The sequence below is a fragment of the Helianthus annuus genome, chromosome 14 (genome assembly GCF_002127325.2).
Source record: "Helianthus annuus cultivar XRQ/B chromosome 14, HanXRQr2.0-SUNRISE, whole genome shotgun sequence".
Classification (NCBI taxonomy): domain Eukaryota; kingdom Viridiplantae; phylum Streptophyta; class Magnoliopsida; order Asterales; family Asteraceae; genus Helianthus; species Helianthus annuus.
Window position 1 is genome coordinate 90,740,163 of NC_035446.2, and position 20,755 is coordinate 90,760,917.

At 39.2% G+C, this 20,755-nt stretch overlaps 1 protein-coding gene across 1 annotated transcript in view; it reads right to left on the minus strand.

Moving 5' to 3' along the window:
* LOC110885024 (auxin-induced protein PCNT115) overlaps positions 1–17,417 on the minus strand; it is a 51,028-nt gene extending 33,611 nt beyond the window's left edge. Inside the window, 5 exon segments of the mRNA XM_022132722.2 lie at positions 14,385–14,712; positions 15,226–15,328; positions 15,456–15,628; positions 16,865–17,065; positions 17,155–17,417. Of these exon segments, the coding sequence (XP_021988414.2) occupies positions 14,385–14,712; positions 15,226–15,328; positions 15,456–15,628; positions 16,865–17,065; positions 17,155–17,373 (1,024 nt within the window). The 5' untranslated portion in view covers positions 17,374–17,417.
* Between the last annotated feature and the right edge of the window lie 3,338 nt (positions 17,418–20,755).

Sequence of the window (20,755 nt, forward strand, 5' to 3'; positions counted from 1 at the left end):
ACTTTTGCAGTGCTGCCATTTTTTTGTTGTTTTGATAATTACGACCGGCAAGCAAAAGGCACCGTCGCTCGGTTCGTGTTTGTGTTCTAGCACTCGTTCGTTGTATCTCGGTGTCTCACACGGTTAAATATTAACCACAAGGGTATAATTTTTCTCATCGGTAGATTAATTATTTTATGTACCGTATTTGCATGTTTGTAACCATGATCCTATTCGGTTCACTTTTGGTGTCGATTTTTATTTTTGTTCCGCTACGTATTTTATTAATTATATATTTAGTTAGTAAAATATATCAACCCCGTTTGGTAAAAGTGAAATTGACACTACTGAATCCCAACAATCTCTTCCTCAGACTTGCCATGTCCATACATACTCTCGGTCATGGTCATGCATCCTAAACCGAGAGATGATACCTCCATACCTTGTGATCCAAGCTTAATCCTTCTCACCTCACCTGCCATATCAAGAGTACTAATTTTATATTTCAAAGTAGATTTTATAGAAGCAAGATAACCTTCATAGGAACTCATTCATATATAAGTAAGACTATCTCCAATGTTACGTATGTCTTTAGACGCTCTTAGCTGCCACGTCATGTGTCACGTCATATCCTTACAAATTCTTAAAACCCCTTATTTCATCTCCAACCCTACAAATATCCTTACCCTTCTTAATTTCCACCTCATTACTTACCCACTACACACAATATTAAAATAAAACATTTTGTTTTTTTACTTTGGGTCCACTCACTTACATAAACAAAGCCCTTGTGAAAGGGCTTAGATGTAAAGGGCATCTATGGATAAAATCTCACAATCCTAAGGGCTTGTAAGGGCCTTCAAGAGCATCCTTTCAATGGATACATTAAAGATAGTCTAACTGAACTCAGTCAATATCGTCCATATCTTGTTAATTTATCGCTTTGTTTTCTTATGTGTTTTGTTGAGATTGTAACTGTACGGGGCTACGGGCCAAGGATGGGGACTGGGCATTCCTTCAACAAAATCACGTGTATACAGTATATATCTAATGTTTCTACATCAGTACAATAAAATTATATAACAGTACAATAAGGACATCAATTTTTTTTTGTCTTTTTTTTATCTTTACCTTTTAATTTTCAGCATTGACACTTATAACTCCTCAATTTTGTAATCGAGTTCTACGTCCTTATTTTTATTATGTATCAGAATAAATTCAAGTTAGTTTACGTTTCGATGTAAGTTTTTTAGAAATCAGTCGGGTCAAATATAATACGTTTTCTTGCTTATTTTTTTATGTACGTTTTCGGTTTGTCTACATTTTGAAATAAATTTTGTTCGAAAACGAGTCATGTCAACTATGATACGTTTTCATTAGGCGGTATAAATTAAGGTTACTTTACGTTTCGACGCCGCCGTAACACGACATACGATTCTTTAACCATAAAAAAACATTATATTCTTGTGTACTTTTTTTTATGTATGTGTCGGTGTAAATTCAAGTTGGTTTACGTTTCTGCGTAAGTTTCTTTCGAAAATAAGTAGGGTCAAATATAATACGTTTTTGTACTTATTTTTACATACTTTTTCAGTTGGTCTACATTTTAACATAATTTTGTTCGAAAACAAGTCGGGTCAAATAATACGTTTTCATTAGACAATATAAATTCGAGTTACTTCACGTTTCGATGCCACGACAACACACCAAGAAATTTACCGGTTACAAAACATGCTCATGCATTCAGTGCCTGCCACCTAAATACTTTTAAAGAGTAAATTACAAAAATTCTCTATGTTTACAAACTCTTGCAAGTTATATTCTTTGACCCTAACTCGGTTATTCATAGTTAAGTCCCACCAAATGGACCCCGCTCGAAGGTATTTTGGTCATTCTACTCTAACTATTAAAATAAATAAATAATCATGAAAAATAATAAATACATTAATTATGGAGTTAAATGCCCGGATAGTCCCTGTGGTTTGCCTTTTCTTCACCTTTAGTCCCTAACTTTCTAAAATTACCTCTAAGTCCCCAACTTTTCAATTTTTGTTCCCAGATAGTCCTTGGCGCGGATGAGAGTTTGTTTTTGGTGTTAGGTTGGGACGAAATGACTAAAACACCCTTACTAATAAAAAAATATTATTAATTATCTAATTAGTTAATTATATAATATTAAAAGAAAGTGGGCCCACCCCACCCCCATCCCCTTTTTCTCTTCTTCTTCTTCTTCTTCTTCTTCTTCTTCTTCTTCTTCTTCTTCTTTGTAACTCCCCTTCCACCACCACCATTACACCTCCACAGCACCTAGCCACCACCACCATAACACCACCCTGTCATCTTCATCACCCCAACCCCCCACCCCAATGCTGGCCGCACACCGTCACCACCCCAAAAACTCCTGCCACCACCTCCTTCTGCCTCATCCAACCTCCACTGTCACCATCTCTGTTAATTTCGAGCAATAAAAAACAATACATAAAAAATTACATTTCAACTAATTCATTGAATTCAGCTTTAAATTCGGGTCTGAAACGGTTTCCGGCGAACCTGTAACTCACTCCAATGAACCTGACTATCTGGAAGGAGATCTGACAGGGTGAGTCTAACCTGGGTTCACTTCATTCAACAATCAACAATGGCGGAAATAGATCTGACGGTGGCAGACCTCACCGGTACCCTTGAATCACCATGACAAGCGCTGGATTCCTTGAATCAAGATTCTCCATTAACTATCTTTGAGATCAGCCAATATATTATTTATGCAAAGTCAGCTAGCGAAGATAAAATCTCAACTTGAAACAAGTTTTGATACGTTACTAAATAAACTAAATTACCCAAAATTAAGACTCAAGTAATAAAAATCTAGACTCTTTAACCTGACTAAACTACTCACCGGCAAGTGTACCGGTCGACTCTAGCACAGAAAAGTAAGTCCGGATGTCGAACCCACAAGGACTCTACGAATTACATTAACGACTCAACTTAGACTAGACACTGACACGACTAAACGAATATTGTGTTTGGGGGGGGGGGTTTACTAAAATCCTAAAATTACGATTAAATTGAAATTAACTAAAACACAAACGAAAACTAGGGTTTTGATTCAGATGAGATTAAGGGCTACCTAGACTTGAATCCATTTTGACTACGAATGGACTTCTAACGGTTTTATTGTTGTATGGAGCCGGGATCGTTAAATACTAAACCTTAAGGTATTTCAATGCTAAGACTTCCCGACCCTTCTCAGGAAGAAACCTAGGAAACCTTACAAGGCTGTTATGATTACCGACTGTTAGATTTCCTCTCAGTCCTCTAACGACTCTAAAAGTGCCCTAATATGACTATCTACCTCTCAGCGCGATAATCTAAGGCAATTCTAGGTTCTGACTTGGTTTACTAGACACAACTGCAATTAGGGAACTAACTTCGACTTCTCTCAAAATCTAAATTAGCTATATACTGCACCGCGACCTAATAACTAACTCGAGCCTCTCAGCGACAAGTTAAGCAGAATATTCACTTCTAATTATATTTTAATTACTGTTCCTAAGGCTATCGCCGATTTACCCAAAGATCACCCGAATCCGCAAGGATGCAAATAATCAACACAGACCTATTTTGTGATAAAGACCGTCACTAAGATCTATGTGAAACAGCAAATAATCCACAATCAGAAGTAAATACGCATGTGCACCAAATCAGAAAATCTAGAACACGTTACTTTCAAAATCAATCCATAGTCTAGCAATAAAAACCGTTAAAAGATCCAAAACGTAAATCAAACCATCATCTAGTCTAGGTAGTATCTAGGGTTTAGCCAAGAAACATAGTGTCTAACAAGAACAAATCAAATCCAAAACAAGAATTCATAATCAAAGTATCAAAAACGAGAAAATAATGAAAACCGGGAGATAAGACCCGAATAATCTTCTTTCCTACGCTCCGTGCTTCAACCTGATGATTCTTGCAAGCTAAATCGCCTCGAAAAACTCCAAAATCTGCTCTCAAATTCGCCTAGGGTTTCTTGGTTCGTGTGTTATGTTCTAATGATGATTAATTTCCTTTTTATACCAAACCCTAGCCGATCAGCAATCAGGCGCGTCATTCAAGCCAGTCGCGTAGCGCGACTGGTCTCATCTTCACGCTAGCGCTACGCTAGCGCCTCAAGGTCAGCAAAAATCAACTCCTTCTCAGTCGCGCTACGCGACTGATCCTCTTGTTACCCTAGCGCTACGCGAGTGGGTATTTTTCACAGAATGTTGACTCCTAAACTCAGCTCCAACTTCCAAAATCTTCCAAATTATTCTAACACTTTTGTATATTGGATCCGGAACTTGACATTTGACACTTTAGCTCGGTTTTGCTCCAATTTCCACATTTTATGTATCACGACCTGGAAAACGCAATGTAGATCAATAGCACGCAATTCCAAACTAAACTAAGCTAAAAATAACGATAAAACGTACAAACTATACACGATAAAAGTATGTATTTTGCAATACATCAAATATCCCCACACTTACTCTTTTTTCGTCCCCGAAAAAGAATTATGCAACGGAATCAGAAACAAACAATTACTCAGGTAAAAAATATAGGTATAATTAATTAAAACCAAAGCTTGCGTTAGCTGCGATTGCGAATATACTTTATCCACTCTAAACCCGAATCCAATCCCAAACCCTTATCATGTGAATTTAATTTAAGTGTGGTCAATCCACCTAGGGTCTCACACTAGAATCAACAGTCCACCTACTCCCAATTCAAGCTTATAGGACTAAAAGAACGATCATTTGACCAATTCCTAACCGTTTTATACCAAGATAAAGAGAGTTTGAAATCAAATCTATATATTTTTTTTTCATTTTTTTCTTTTTCAGCTTGCTTTTTTTTTATATTCGTGAGACTAGACGATGCTTTCCCTAACCCAGCGGTATTCCGACTGTAGAGTCGCTATCCCCAATCACAGATTACATAGGTTTCGGTACTTCTATTCGGCAAGTCGATTTCACACATCCCAGAGGCATTCCGGCTGTAGAGTTGCTAGCCCCAACCACAGATTACATAGGCCTGTGTTACTTTCATTTAGTTTCTAGCTCACTTTTATTCTATTTTTTTTTCCATTTTCAGCGAGATATGATAAAAAACTCTAACTATCTTAGCTTATAACGGCATCCCTTATACTATTTTTGCCAGTTTTAGTTTCCCATATTTGCCAGGCGAGAACCCACTAGCAGACCGACAATTAAGGTATATTAACTCAAAGGGACTTAGAACCAAAACCCGGGCCTACCCACATATCCCTAACTAGACGCAAGCTCGATTTATTATAAACTCATATTATTATTATTATTCAAACCCGAGCAAAAATTTGTTTTTTCTATCATTTTCCGTTCAAAACTGCAAACTTCTTTATTTCGAAAGACATTTTCTGATTTTTCAATTTTTTTTGTATTTTTTTAATTTTTTAATTTTTTTGGATTTTATAATTAAGACTCGATTATTTACATGTATTCCCATCCCCACACTTAGGGATTGCATTGTCCCTAATGCAAGAACGAAAACACGACTCGACACTACCTAACAACTACTAAAAACGAAAAAAAAATAAAATAAAATAAAATAAAACTACAGAGAGAGAGTTGGAAAAAAACTTAGCTGGTTAGGACAAAAGTCAGTGCCAGCTGAACGAGTCTTGAATCCAACTAACGATCGTATAGCATTTCCTTCGCGATCGTTGCCTAGTCTGCTTGGGTTTATCAATACGGCAGTTTCGAATTCACCCGAATGGAGATTGAGTACGGGTGGTACAATCCAAACCTGCACAAACACAGCAAAACAAAACCCAAAGCAATACCAATTCTAAAAACAAACTGACTCGAAAACTACTACTTCTAAGCAATAAAGTTACTCACAAGCGAGAAATTACAGAAATCATACCTTGGATACGGAATTGGCAAGAAAAAGGAAGCCTTGAACTTTCGGTGCACGAATTTGTCCAAAAACGCGAGAATAGAGCACGAATTCGGGACTTAAGGGTTGGAGATGTGAAAAGGTCCAAGTTAAAATGATTTAAAACGGTTCGGCATGGCGTCGCGTGACGCGTAGGGTCCAGGGGAGGGCCTCGCGTTGCGCGGCGGGGTCGTTTTTAATTAATTTTGAACCTTTAGCCCTCGCGTGACGCGAAGGGCCTAGGCGTCGCGCGAGGGGTCGTTTTTCACAGGAGGTTTCGTTAAAATTCTTGTCCCATGCCTTAGAAAAATTTTGAAACTTTTCCCAAACCATCCAAAACCCTCAAAAATTGTTCTAAGTGTCCAAGACACTTACCTGGGACCTCTTTTCTCATGCTTTCTCCGTTCCGTATCGGTGATGAAACCTGCAAAATTCTCAACGACACAACACAAACACCGAAAAACTACGAAAAAGACTCAAAATCTACAAACTCTACAAATGTGCTATCAACTTTTCTAACACTCACGGAGGATCATATAGACGCAGCTCACATCCATACCAAACCTCACGGGCTGTAGCACCATCATACCTACTATTATCCGAATCTATCTGAACACCCGCATGCCTATCACAATCTCTCAAACCATCATCGGGCGGTTTAAACTTATACATTTCAAACCTAATTTTGTCCCCACACTGAGCCTTGCTCAGTGCTTCTATCTTAGATTCTAAGCACTTTACCCTTTTTTCAAGATCATATACTCTCCTATCGGGTGGATCCCCACACTTGGGTCCTATCGCTTCCTCCAAACTAGGACCGCTTACCACCTCTTTCTCACTTCTCTCATATTCCTCCAACAACCTACCCTTCTCTCCCTCCTCTAACTTAGACGAAATAATGACGGGAAGATCAGAGCCCTCACCTATGAAAGCGTACTCTAAGTGGGATGGAAGAACTTTGAGTTCTAATGGGGCGGGTTTCTCTAATGGTGTACTCTCAACCTCACTTTTCACTTCACTCAACTCTAGCACTTCGGGGACCCACTCGTTCTCTTCTACTTCCTCACTCTCATTTACAACCTCCTTTACCTTATCAACTACCTCATCTGACTTACTCTTAACTAAATCGGCTCCACTAATAAAGTCAAAGCAATGGTCGACACATGATAAGAAAGACTCTATGAAATAGACCGAATGACAAGGACTACTAAGATCATCAGAACCACTAGGGTGGTCCATAGAGCGTGCTATCTCGAAACTAACTCTCTCCTCGCCGACTTGGAGTGTGATTTTCCCGTCAAAGACATCAATGATAGCCTTGGCGGTACACAAGAATGGGCGTCCTAGAATGATAGGAACCTTCTCGTCGGCTTCCATATCAAGAACAACAAAGTCTACGGGGAAGACGAACTTATCCACTTTGACTAGAAGGTTTTCAATTATACCACGTGGATACTTAACGGATCTATCGGCTAGCGACAAAGACATGCGTGTAGGTGACAACTCTCCTAGACCTAACCTCTCATACAAAGAATATGGCATTAAGTTTACACTCGCTCCTAGGTCGGCTAGGGCCCTACACTCGGTATCACTCCCAAACAAGCACGGGATGGTAAAAAGGCCCGGATCCGTCAATTTTTCCGGAACCTTGTTCAACACTACGGCTGAACATCCTCCACTAAGGGGGATGTTAGAAACCTCTCCTAACCTATCCTTGCGTTTTAGAAGGTCTTTTAGGAATTTTGCATATTTCGGCATTGATTGAAGAGCTTCTATAAAAGGAAGGTTGATCCTAAGCTGCTTAAAGATATCTAAAAATTTCCCGTACTCTTTGGAATAGGTTTGATTTTTAAGGCGGGAAGGAAATGGGGCACGGGAAATATCAACATTCGATGAAGGGACGACTTGGACGGGTTTCTTTCCTACACTCTTCTCACTCGAAGGACCCCCGGTGTGTGCGGTACTTTCTGGGATTAACCTAGGTTGCACTTTACCGGGCGCCTCCATTTCAATCTCCTCATCTACGGGGTCCTCATCTTCTATCTCAACACTCTCGGGTCTCACTACCTCTCCTAAGGTCCTACCACTACGGGTCGAAATTGCCTTCACACTACCAGATGGGTTTGGCTTTGTGTTGCCCGAAAATTGACCGGGAGGTCGTTCTTGCAACTGGCGTGCAATATCCCCAACTTGCCTTTGAAGGTCTAAGAAATTTGAATGATTATTCTTTAAAAGCGTAGCATGGTCCTCTAAGGTACGTTGGGTAGCCTGATCCCTAACCAATAATTGGGAAAGAAGGTCCTCTATCCTAGACAAACTACCATTTGACCCCTCATTCCTCGGTTGAACCTCTTGGTGTGACCCCTCACCTCTGAACTGCCCCCCTGAACCTGAACTAGTAAATTGACCTGTTTGACCCGACCCCCCACTAGAATAAAAACCTGGCCCCCTACTTTGGTATTGACCTGACGGAAAACCAGGGGGGTTACCTGAGGAGCGATAATTATTAGCACGCCAATTAGAGTTACTATTGTTGAACGGGTTAGTTGGACCCCTATTTTGACCTGCTAAATACTCGACCTGCTCTAGGGTGATGGTTGGGCAATCTATGGTGTCATGTCCCCCTCTACAAACCTCGCATCTATCTACCTTCTTCTTAATTTCTAGCAACTCTTTGGTGATATAGTCAAGCTGAGATATTACCTTTGAGTCTGAAACGACTTGATTCACTCCTCGGGAGGATGAGGAGGTAATCACAGGATTGGAATTCCTGCCGGTAGCACTATGATCTATATCAGCATGAGCGAAGCTCTCAAAGAGGTCATTGCAGTCAGCCACAGTTTTCTTTCCCATTAGGTGGCCTCCTGCGGATGTGTCGAATCGGGCCTTGCACTCAGGGGTAAGACCATTATATAATTTTTCTACTAAGGCCCAATCCGACAGTCCATGTTGGGAACAACGCGAGAGCAATGTTTGAAACCTCTCCCATGCTAAGTGATAAGGTTCGTCAGGCTCCATTCTGAAGGAATGGATCTGATCTCGAAGGCGGGAGGCCTTCGCAGGTGGGAAATACTTAGCAAGGAAGGCATCTCTAAGTCCAGCCTAAGTGGTGTAAGTACCTGCCGGCTGCGAATCAAGCCAGGTGGCTGCGCGGCCAGCAAGCGAAAAGGGGAAGACTTGGAGATAGCGGGCATCAAGATTCACACCTTCGATGCCGAAGGTGCTACACAGACGGGTGAGACGGTTGATATGTGCTGGCGCGTCTTCATCATCACGACCGTGAAACTGACAAGAGTTGTTAATGGCAGTCATGATGTATGAAGGAATTTGCCAAGACTTATCATTGGTGATTTCAGGGAGGGTGATGGGTGAGTTTGCGGTAAAACCCGCGGTGGAACGCTGGTGGACAGTTTGGTTTTCGGCCATTTGGTGAACTGGTGGTGGACTTGGGTGACGGGAGGGTGGTGGGGAATTGTGGGGTGATGACTTAGGGGTAAAGTCGAAGTTCGGTGGTTTAGATGGAAGTGTAGAGTCAGAAGGGGCTGAAGATGAAGTTGAAGATTTGTTTACCTGCAAACTGGGTGTGGAGAAGGAAGACTTGTCAATTGGTGGCTTTACTGGTCCTTGCGAACGCGTGTGGGGCATGAACTACAAAATCAAGAACAAACAAGTAAAACGACTCCAACAAAAGACTTGAAAAAAAAAACGAAAAAGACACTAAAATTATTTAGACTCCTACGACACACAAACACACAAAAGCACGTAACGATATCAGTTGAAATCCAAATTAAGCAGTTAACGCAATTGCCAAGAGTCCCCGGCAACGGCGCCAAAAACTTGATGTGGAAAAAGTAGTTCAACTAAATAAACTAAATTACCCTAAATTAAGACTCAAGTAATAAAAATCTAGACTCTTTAACCTGACTAAACTACTCACCGGCAAGTGTACCGGTTGACTCTAGCACAGAAAAGTAAGTCCGGATGTCGAACCCACAAGGACTCTACGAATTACGTTAACGACTCAACTTAGACTAGACACTGACACGACTAAACGAATATTGTGTTTGGGGGGGGGGGGGTTTACTAAAATCCTAAAATTACGATTAAATTGAAATTAACTAAAACACAAACGAAAACTAGGGTTTTGATTCAGATGAGATTAAGGGCTACCTAGACTTGAATCTATTTTGACTACGAATGGACTTCTAACGGTTTTATTGTTGTATGGAGCCGGGATCGTTAAATACTAAACCTTAAGGTATTTCAATGCTAAGACTTCCCGACCCTTCTCAGGAAGAAACCTAGGAAACCCTACAAGGCTGTTATGATTACCGACTGTTAGATTTCCTCTCAGTCCTCTAACAACTCTAAAAGTGCCCTAATATGACTATCTACCTCTCAGCGCGATAATCTAAGGCAATTCTAGGTTCTGACTTGGTTTACTAGACACAACTGCAATTAGGGAACTAACTTCGACTTCTCTCAAAATCTAAATTAGCTATATACTGCACCGCGACCTAATAACTAACTCGAGCCTCTCAGCGACAAGTTAAGCAGAATATTCACTTCTAATTATATTTTAATTACTGTTCCTAAGGCTATCGATCGATTTACCCAAAGATCACCCGAACCCGCAAGGATGCAAATAATCAACACAGACCTATTTTGTGATAAAGACCGTCACTAAGATCTATGTGAAACAACAAATAATCCACAATCAAAAGTAAATACGCATGTGCACTAAATCAGAAAATCTAGAACACGTTACTTTCAAAATCAATCCATAGTCTAGCAATAAAAACCGTTAAAAGATCCAAAACGTAAATCAAACCATCATCTAGTCTAGGTAGTATCTAGGGTTTAGCCAAGAAACATAGTGTCTAACAAGAACAAATCAAATCCAAAACAAGAATTCATAATCAAAGTATCAAAAACGAGAAAATAATGAAAACCGGGAGATAAGACCCGAATAATCTTCTTTCCTACGCTCCGTGCTTCAACCTGATGATTCTTGCAAGCTAAATCGCCTCGAAAAACTCCAAAATCTGCTCTCAAAGTCGCCTAGGGTTTCTTGGTTCGTGTGTTATGTTCTAATGATGATTAATTTCCTTTTTATACCAAACCCTAGCCGATCAGCAATCAGGCGCGTCATTCAAGCCAGTCGCGTAGCGCGACTGGTCTCATCTTCACGCTAGCGCTACGCTAGCGCCTCAAGGTCAGCAAAAATCAACTCCTTCTCAGTCGCGTAGCGCGACTGATCCTCTTGTTACCCTAGCGCTACGCGAGTGGGTATTTTTCACAGAATGTTGACTCCTAAACTCAGCTCCAACTTCCAGAATCTTCCAAATTATTCTAACACTTTTGTATATTGGATCCGGAACTTGACATTTGACACTTTAGCTCGGTTTTGCTCCAATTTCCACATTTTATGTATCACGACCTGGAAAACGCAATGTAGATCAATAGCACGCAATTCCAAACTAAACTAAGCTAAAAATAACGATAAAACGTACAAACTATACACGATAAAAGTATGTATTTTGCAATACATCAATGACACTGGACAACATTAAATAAGGATTCTAGTGATTTACCTTGTTCCATCTTGGAGAAAAAAATTCATTCACAGCAAGGCCTATTTCACCATATGACAGTGGGCAAAACCAGAATCCCCATTTTAACCAAGCTGGCATTGAATCAAGATCCGCCATTAAATATCTTCGAGATCAGCTTCCGTGGGTCCGATGTGAACCATTATATTCCGGTACAACTTCTATGTCTCTGATTTGAAAATTTTCAAACCAGAAAATTTTCTGCTACTAGCTACCAGCTTAAAGCCACCCGCCACCAGCTACTTTTGCCAAACATACCGAAAACTCCCTCCAAACAATAACAATTTGACACATCATACATATACAAATAAAATCAAAAGGGTATTTTGGTAATTTAATCTCCCTCTTACATCTATTCTCTCTCCTTTCCTTATAATTTAGATCCTTCTTTTAAAATTGTACGTAAGAATCAATTAAACCCTTTTAGAACTTGGTAAAGGGTACGTAGAGTTCCCAGGTGAACTCTGCGCCGCGTTTGCCTTCCCAGCGAACCTTCACAATGGGAATGCGTGAGCGCCTGAGCTTCTTGGTTTCTCGGTCCATGATCTCGACAAGCTTAAAGCTCCTTCAACCAAACAAGCCTTTTTATTGAGTAGGAGTTTTTTCTTAAAAGATTAAAGCTAGAAGCTCCTAAAAGCTCCATGCTAAACATACCCTTCAGGTTCTCTCTGGTTGTGGGTTTCTTTTGATCTGAATCATATATATATATATATATATATATATATATATATATATATATATATATATATATATATATATGGGTAGAATCAAATAAAAAGTTGATTTTACTTAACTTGAGGAAAAAGAAATCTTAAACTTTCATTTTTCAAATCAATGACTAAGATGGAAGTGTAAGAAAGAAAGGAGGTGCAAGGGGTATTTTTGGAATAAGCTATTTGTGGACTTTCTCTTTCCACATGCAAGACACATGCATATCCCCCATCATTTTAAACGCTAATAACTTTTTATACGAAATTTTTTTTTAAATTGCACCGTAAAATCGAGCAACTTTTTATATTTAATTTGAGTACCCTATTGCTATATAAAATATGATAACTTAAAAAACCTCAAAAATTGTGTTGTATTTCTATGTTGTATACTTCTAAAATTTTTTGTACTAAATTTTTGTGCTAAATTCTTTGTACTTGATTTTTTGTGTTTTGTTGTTTTGTGTTGTATTTTGAGAAAACAAAAGGGGTGTGAGCTTGTGTTTTAGGACCAAAATACTATTTCATCCTATTTAGAGTGAATTTCAATGATTATCCTTTATCTTTATACCCATTCTCAGGCGTTATCCTTTATGTTCAAAATTGATGAGTTTTGTACTTTATATTTTAAAATCCATCACGTTTTGTTCTTTCGGCATAACCCAGTTTGTTTTTTCAGTTAAATGTGACAATGTGCAGGTCACGTGAGGGTAGATATGTCATTTAATGTCTCTTTTATTACCCACCTACCATCATTTCCCCCTAATATAAAACTCTAAGATTCTAATTTGCCCCCATTTCCAATGTTTTCAGAACCGAACCGGACCGGACGTCGAACCGGTATGATTACTGGTACACTGGTCCGACCAGTTCAACTGGTCCGACCGGATGTAAGAACCGGCAGGTGTCTTAAAATTCTTAGGGTGAAATTTGAAAAAAAAAATGCCGAAACCCGGTTCAATTCCTTAATAACCCGGTTCAACCGGCCGGTTTTCCGGTCCGACCACCGGTTCACCGGTTCAACCCCGGTTCGATGTAAATCCGGTCCCATATATTGAACCGGACCGGTCAGACCTTCGGTTCCCGGTCCGACCGGATTCTTGTAATTTAATGTCAAAATCTCTAGTGCGGGTTTCGTGTAGCGTTTCATACTCTGTATGTTTTGCCCTTGCTTCATCTAGTTGTTCCTCAACTAACTTAAGCATGTTGATGACTTTCGCTTCTCTGATTCCAGAAGCTTCTAGATCACCATGATGGTTTCCACCTTCTGCTGAGAGACTTTCCGTTCGTTTCTTAATACTTCCAGAAGGTTTTCTGCTTCCACAAGTTGCTCTGATGATTTCTTAAAGACATCATCTAACTACTTTTTCTCAGTTGTTGCTAAATCTAAAGATTCAATTAATTCTTGCTCCTTTTTAACGGTGGTTTCCATTGCACCCTCGAGAACTGTTGCTTTTGATCTCAATGCTTCAATTTCTGCTTCGAGTTCAGATACTTTTTGTGAATAGCTTCTGAAACGATCCTCCTTTTGATCTCAATGGTTCAATTTCTGAGACGATCCTCCTTTTGTGCTAATTCACTTTTTGATTCTACCAAAATTAGGGGAAATTAGAAGTTTAGGGTTTTATAATAGGGGAAATGATTTGCATGTGGTAGGTGGGTAATAAAAGACATTAAATGACATATCTACCCTCACATGACCTGCACATGGTCACATTTAACTGAAAAAATAAACTGGGTTATGCCTAAAGGACAAAACGTGATGGATTTTAAAACATAAAGTAGAAAACTCATCAATTTTGAACATAAAGGACATCGCCTGAAAATAGGTATAAAAACAAAGGACAATCCTTGAAATTCGCTCTCCTATATGAATGATTTAATTAAAGCTTATCACTTGTTGCTAGGAAACCAAATGATTATTTCTAGTGTTGTGTATAAATAGAAATTTTAGTTCTTCAGAACAGTACCGAGAACGCATTCACAAATAAAATGTACTAAACATATTCCAAAACAATTTTATTACTAGAAACACACAAGATATACAACAACATGAATGTTTCATGACATTTATTCACTATTTGACTTAGGAATAAAGCGGAGTACATGTATGCAAAAGAGTTTGAGAGTTATCTCCATGATGACAAAGGCATGGTCTCAACGTTTGAAAGAGCCAAGATTGTGGGAGGTAATCTACTACCCTTAAAAGCATCAACTGAAGCTATAGATTCAAGCTCAACCATGTCATGCGACGAGAGTTTAACGGACAAAGCTCCAATGTTCTCGTTAAAGTTCTCCATTTTTGAGGTGCCTGGGATGGGACTCAGGTCATCCCCTTGGTGTAGGACCCACGCTAATGCCAATTGAGATAAGGTGCACTTTTTCTTCTGTGCAATTTCATGAATCTTATCAAACAAGATCTGGTTGTGTTTATAATTCTCCCCTTGTAATCTTGGAAAGGTCTACAAAGATACATCAGAAAAATTCAGAATCAAAACTGAATATCAGTCACAAACTACTTGTTAAATTACGTTATGGACTAATACCAATGCAAGGTATGGGACTTGTCCCACATCGGTTGTATGGGCAACTGATGTGGGGTTTATATACCAAATGGGTTCTCTCACCCACCAGACTAGTCTTTTAGGTTGTGTTCTCCTGTTTGGTATGTAACATTGGTATCAGAGCCAGAACTCGGAGTGGTGGCCCACGAAGTGGTGGCCTGGAGAGAGCCAGCCGTGACCAACGTGGCCGCGACCAACGAGGCTCGGAGTGGTGGCCTGGAAAGAGCCAGCCGTGACCAACGAGGACGTTGGCCCTTAAGGAGGGTCGATTGTTATGGACTAATACCATTGCAAGGTATGGGATTTCTCTCACCCACCAGACTAGCCTTTTGGGTTGTGTTCTCCTGTTTGGTATGTAATGAATTATTAGTTAAAACTGTGTTAGTTTAATACATGTTGAGTAACACAAACCTTCCTAAAATCTTCATCTGGCATGCCCTCAAACAACTTGGGACCAGCAGCTAAAAACCCGCTTCCGAGTGGACCATACGGAACAATTCCAATGCCTAACTCTCTGAAAATCGTACATCAATAGATGGCTTCTTAAAAAACCACAAAGTTTCAACCAAAAAAAGATATACTAAAACTCACAACCATTATCTTTCGAGACTTGGTTGTATACAATACCGGTCATGATTTACCTGCAAGTTGGAATTACTTCCTCTTCATGAACTCTAGTCCAAAGTGACCACTCTAATTGTACAGCTGTAATGGGATGAATAGCATGGGCTCTTCTTATACTGGAAGGTGAGGCCTCTGATAGACCTATATACTTGATTTTACCCTCTTCAACTAGTTTCTTGAGCTCTCCCATCTGCCAAAAAAAAAAAAAAAAAAAAAAAAAAAAAAAAAAAAAAAAAAAAAACATTTTACTTCCTCTATGGTGCTTATTGGAATAACATGTCGTCGCTAAATATTTAAAACATTTTTTTAATTTTAAATCTAGAACGACAAGTCGTCCCTAAAAGTTGGTTTATTGGGACAACATCTATAAGGACGACCTAGGCAACCTGTAGGAACAAAAGTTGTGGATACCACATGTCGTCCCAATAGGGTTAAAAAACCTATAGGAACGACGTGTCGTCCCCACAAGGTAAAAAAGTTTGGTTTCCACATAAGTTTTTTCTTGTAGTAGCTTCTAATTTTGGAAGCCAATGGCTGTTGATTTTCAAACAACTCATGTACTGAATATTTGTTGTTGCAAACTTTTTATGTTTTTTTACCACTCACACAGTCACATAGCATATGATGATTTTATCATCGAGTTCATCTGACTTTTCGGTTCGAATGTCAATGATCATCAGTTTCATTTTCATTTTCATTGATTTAATTTGTTTTTCCATACCCGTGTTCTAACTCGAGTTTTTTATCTTGCTATGCGAATGAATGATATGTTTCTGTTATGTGGAAATCCTTTGCTGTAATTCAGTATTGATTGCTAATGGATTGAACATTTGATTGATCATTCGACTTTAGTTTTGAACAAAATAATAAGCATCTGAACAAAAATTTTCAAATGTCATGTAGTTTGATTAACTACACTAGAAGTGGTGATGATGTTGTGGGTTAATACAAAAATATGCTTTGGGTATATTGTAGTGGTGGTGGTGGAGGTGGATGGGGCGGCAGTTAGAGAGAGGATTGGCTATGATGGTGTTGTGGGTGGTAGTTAAAGAGAGGAGGGGCTACGGTGGTGTTGTGGAGGTGATATGGTGATGATGGTGGTGGCGGAGGTGGTGAGTGGTGGTGGGGATGATGCTGGTGGTGGTGGATGATTGTAGTAATAATAAAACCGCAGGGCCGCATACCCTGATAGAAAAAGGGTATAATAGTCATTTACTTGCTTTTTGGATGGTCAAATAAACGGCCATCTGATGGAGGAAGGCACGGTAAGTCAAAGAGCAAAAACTGAAATATAGGGTGTTCTTATGCAACCGTCCCCAAACCACAGGGAGGAAAATTATAGTTTACTCTATAAAAAATAAGCAAGTACAAGTTATCATATGCAGTGCAATTTAAGAGAAACATCTTGAAATAGTAAAATACTAACCGTGATCTTGATTGGAACACGAGAGTCGACGCGATGGACATAATACAAATCAATGTAATCAACATCAAGTCGTTTTAAACTAGCTTCACAACAAGCCCTAACATACTCTGGATCACCACGTATATCGCAGTCTCCCTCCAACGACTTGATCCCAAATTTCGTTGCCAATTGCACATTTCCTCTTTCCAATCCCTTCAACGCCTAAATCACCAAAGAAAATGATAAAAGAAAACAACACGAAAACAACGTATATAAATACTAGTGATTGATCGAATGAACATAATATAAACCTTGCCAATCAAGATTTCGTTAGTTTGACGCCCGTAGTAGTCAGAGGTATCGAGATGAGTGATGCCTGAGTTGACCGCATGGTGGATGAGTTTGATCATGTCTTCCTCGGGCTTGGCCGGTCCATAGCTACTATTGGTCATACTCATGCATCCTAATCCGAGAGCTGATACCTCCATGCCTTGTGATCCAAGTTTAATCCTTCTCACACCACCTGCCATTTTATGTCTGATGGATTGAAACTTGAAAGCGTAATCAAGACTACTGATTGTTACTAAAAGTGATTCTATAGAAGGAATATATATGGCCTCCATAGCATTAACAATACATATAAGTCAAAAAAGGATTGGTAATAAATTAATAAACCCATGCATATCATTCATGTCTTATTTGTTGAAATGTGTTTGTTTTTGTGACAAGGGATTGGTAATAAATTAATAAACCCACGCATCATCATTCATGTCATATTTCTTATTTGTTGAAATGTGTATGTCTTATTTGTTGAAATGTGTATTTTTTCCCTGAAATTGTAATGATACATGTCACATATGGGGACTGGGTCCTATAAGAAAACCGGCCCTCCTGGTCATTTTCTTTCAATAAATATATACACTCGGCCGGTTTGCATATGAAGAAGTTTTATAGATTTGGTTATATCTTATTATACACTTGGCCGGTTTGCATATGGAGAATAAATGTATTAATTATTAGGAATATATTCTGTGATTTCTAATATTTATAATGGGGGTGGGGGTGGTCATCACTCATCACTCACAACACCCAATCAAGTTCTGCCATGTCATCTGTGACAACCCAAACTTTCGAGGTCAGTTCCTTTACTCGCGTGATCTTGTTCTCTAATCATTTCTCTTTACATCCCTTTCGATAATAAAAATTGTTAAAGTGTGTGACTGTTATAAGCTTGTTAAATGAAAGATCGCGTGTTTAGTGGGTTAGTTGAAGTGTCTAAGAGTTATGTTGGGCCAAAGTCTTTAATGAACTACTTTAACCCGGTTCCAAATAGTATTGGGCCACTAATGTATATAAGCAAGTTAGTAGCCCAATTCATCGCTGGTGATTCAACACTCAGCTCAACGTGTATTGCTCAGCCCAACATGTATTTATTTTGCTAAAAGCCCACAACCTCTATTATTTAGTGTAGGTAATATTATTATGTGGTGACTTACACACAAAAACTCAAACCAAAGAAACCCTACTTCTCCTCAATTTGTACGTGCGGCAGACCCCCCCCCCCCCCTCATCGTTCTTGGAGTCAACGACAGACCCCACTCTTTCTCGAAACCCTCTTCAGTTTCATTTTGACGGTTAGTGCATGAATGGTATTAATTAATTTAACACTTTATTGCAATGGGTGATATGTGCTCTATTGAATTGTGTGAAGGAATATTATTATCTGTTAGTGGTGGAATATGAATGCATGATTTATGAGTAAATGTTGCTGTGTATCCATAGGATCCTAGGAATTGTTGTAGTTTGTGAATTCTAGACATAATAATTGTGTCTACTGATTGTTTTTCTTTGAAGTTACCAAACAAATCGGTCCAGTAGTGATATTGAATGTGCAGCCACTATAAATAGTTGGTCCAATAATAGCATGAAAACAATGATAAGTGGCTGGCCATTAATTGCTAGTTTTGTTAATGCCTAATGGTATGCTAGCCTATTGGATAAGGACCCCCCCCCATGATTTGTCGGCCATTGTGTTATATTAGCATGTGATTGATATATGTTATAGTAATGAAACGGTCCACTATATAAATACTATATAAATCGGTCCAATAACATCTTGAAGTGCTAGCAATTGTCGGCCATGATTGATTATTTTGATAATACTAATGATGATGTGAGTAGTATAATAATTGGGACCCATAAGAGGTCTTGACTTTTGAGGGATAATTCATGTGAATATTAGTTTGATAGTGATGGTGTAGCATAAATAGATGAGTTTGTCTGCATGTTGTAATGATGATATTGATGAAAGGAACCTGTGAATAATGATTAGGGTTCTTGGAACCGAAACATAACTGTTGTTGTCGAAACATAGCTGTGTGTGTCGAAAGATCATCGGGTGTGTCGAAAGATAGCTGATATGTCGATTGATAACGGTGAACCGAAAGATAGTGTGCCGAAGGATAACAAATGTGTCGAATGTTAAGTGGGAACCGAAAGATAGTGAGGTGTTGTAAACATACTTCGAACAATGGAATTGTGCTTGACTAATTGGTATACCATGCTTAGTGGTGAATGTTAACATTTGTGCTCGTGTTCAATAGCTGTTGATTAAATGTAAAATGATACGTGTTGTGCTGGTATGCAAACTGACTGTTATGTGTAACTATTATAGGGCTTGGTAAATCACTGTTGTTAAACGAGTAATTAATTCTACCGAGCAAACCAAGGTGAGTTCACTACATTCGAGCATGCGTCCCAGTGGTTGGGGACAGTCAGTGGGTATTCCACGGGGGGAATGAGTCTTTGGGTAAAAACGAGTATATTGGTTAATGATCTCACCTATCATCATTTGTAAGTCCCTCATCGGGTATTAGTTAGTAGCGCTACTTAGGTTTGGCACCCTCACCCCGTGCCTGTAGAGGACGGAGGTGAACTAATGACCCAGTCTGGCCCAGTACTAGATAGGAGTACGTGGGAAGGGCAGTCATGTATTTCAGGAGCCGTCCGTGTTTGGAAATGAGATATTAACAATATTACTTGCAGTGGTTATTGAACGGTTTTACATACAACGGGTAACAAACATTTTCTAAAACTGTGAACTCGCCAGCTTTGTCTGATACACGTGTTACATGCTCGCAGGTCGTTAGGTATCTTGGAACTGGGAAGCTTGCTATCTGGGAGTGCTGGAGTGGTCATGGATCGAGCCCTTTTGGATTAAATTACATGTGATACATAGATTTTAAGCATTATTATGAAACGATTGCTAAACAACTTATTACACGCTTCCGCTACACAACTTTTGAGAATTAATAGTATGTTGACAACTTATGTTGGTAAAATAATGTCATGATTTATTTAAATGTTTAACATTGGTTCAATGTGATTGGTGGCTCGAACTCTGATGCGTAACACGCCTCGCGGGGTTTCCGCAGGTGGAATTTTGGGGGTGTTACAGTTGGTATCAGAGCCACTGGTTATAGTGAACTAGGTTTTAAAACGTTTTATAAAACCAGGCTATAACCGAACAACTTCGAAAATCGATCATGACACTCAGCTCCAGATTGCAAGGTTCGTTTCCCTCTCATTTATACATTACTTGTTTAACAGTCACACACTCACAATGTATATGAGCTGAAACAATTAGCACCATAGTGACTTGATAGCGTGACCCCACACATCGACTCATGTGAGCCATAGACCTGTGATATCATCTGTTGTGTTGTTTGAACGGGGGGAAACCTTAAGCGCGAGCTAAGAAGCACTGAGATAAGCATGCAAATTGCCTTATTATTATGGGTGCACACTTAATAATAACGCGGGGTGCATGCAAGTCCCAGTGAGACTTATCGAGTGTGAGGAGGGTTCTGCCCTACTATGTGTGAACTTGGTAGTACGTAAATATCAGTATGA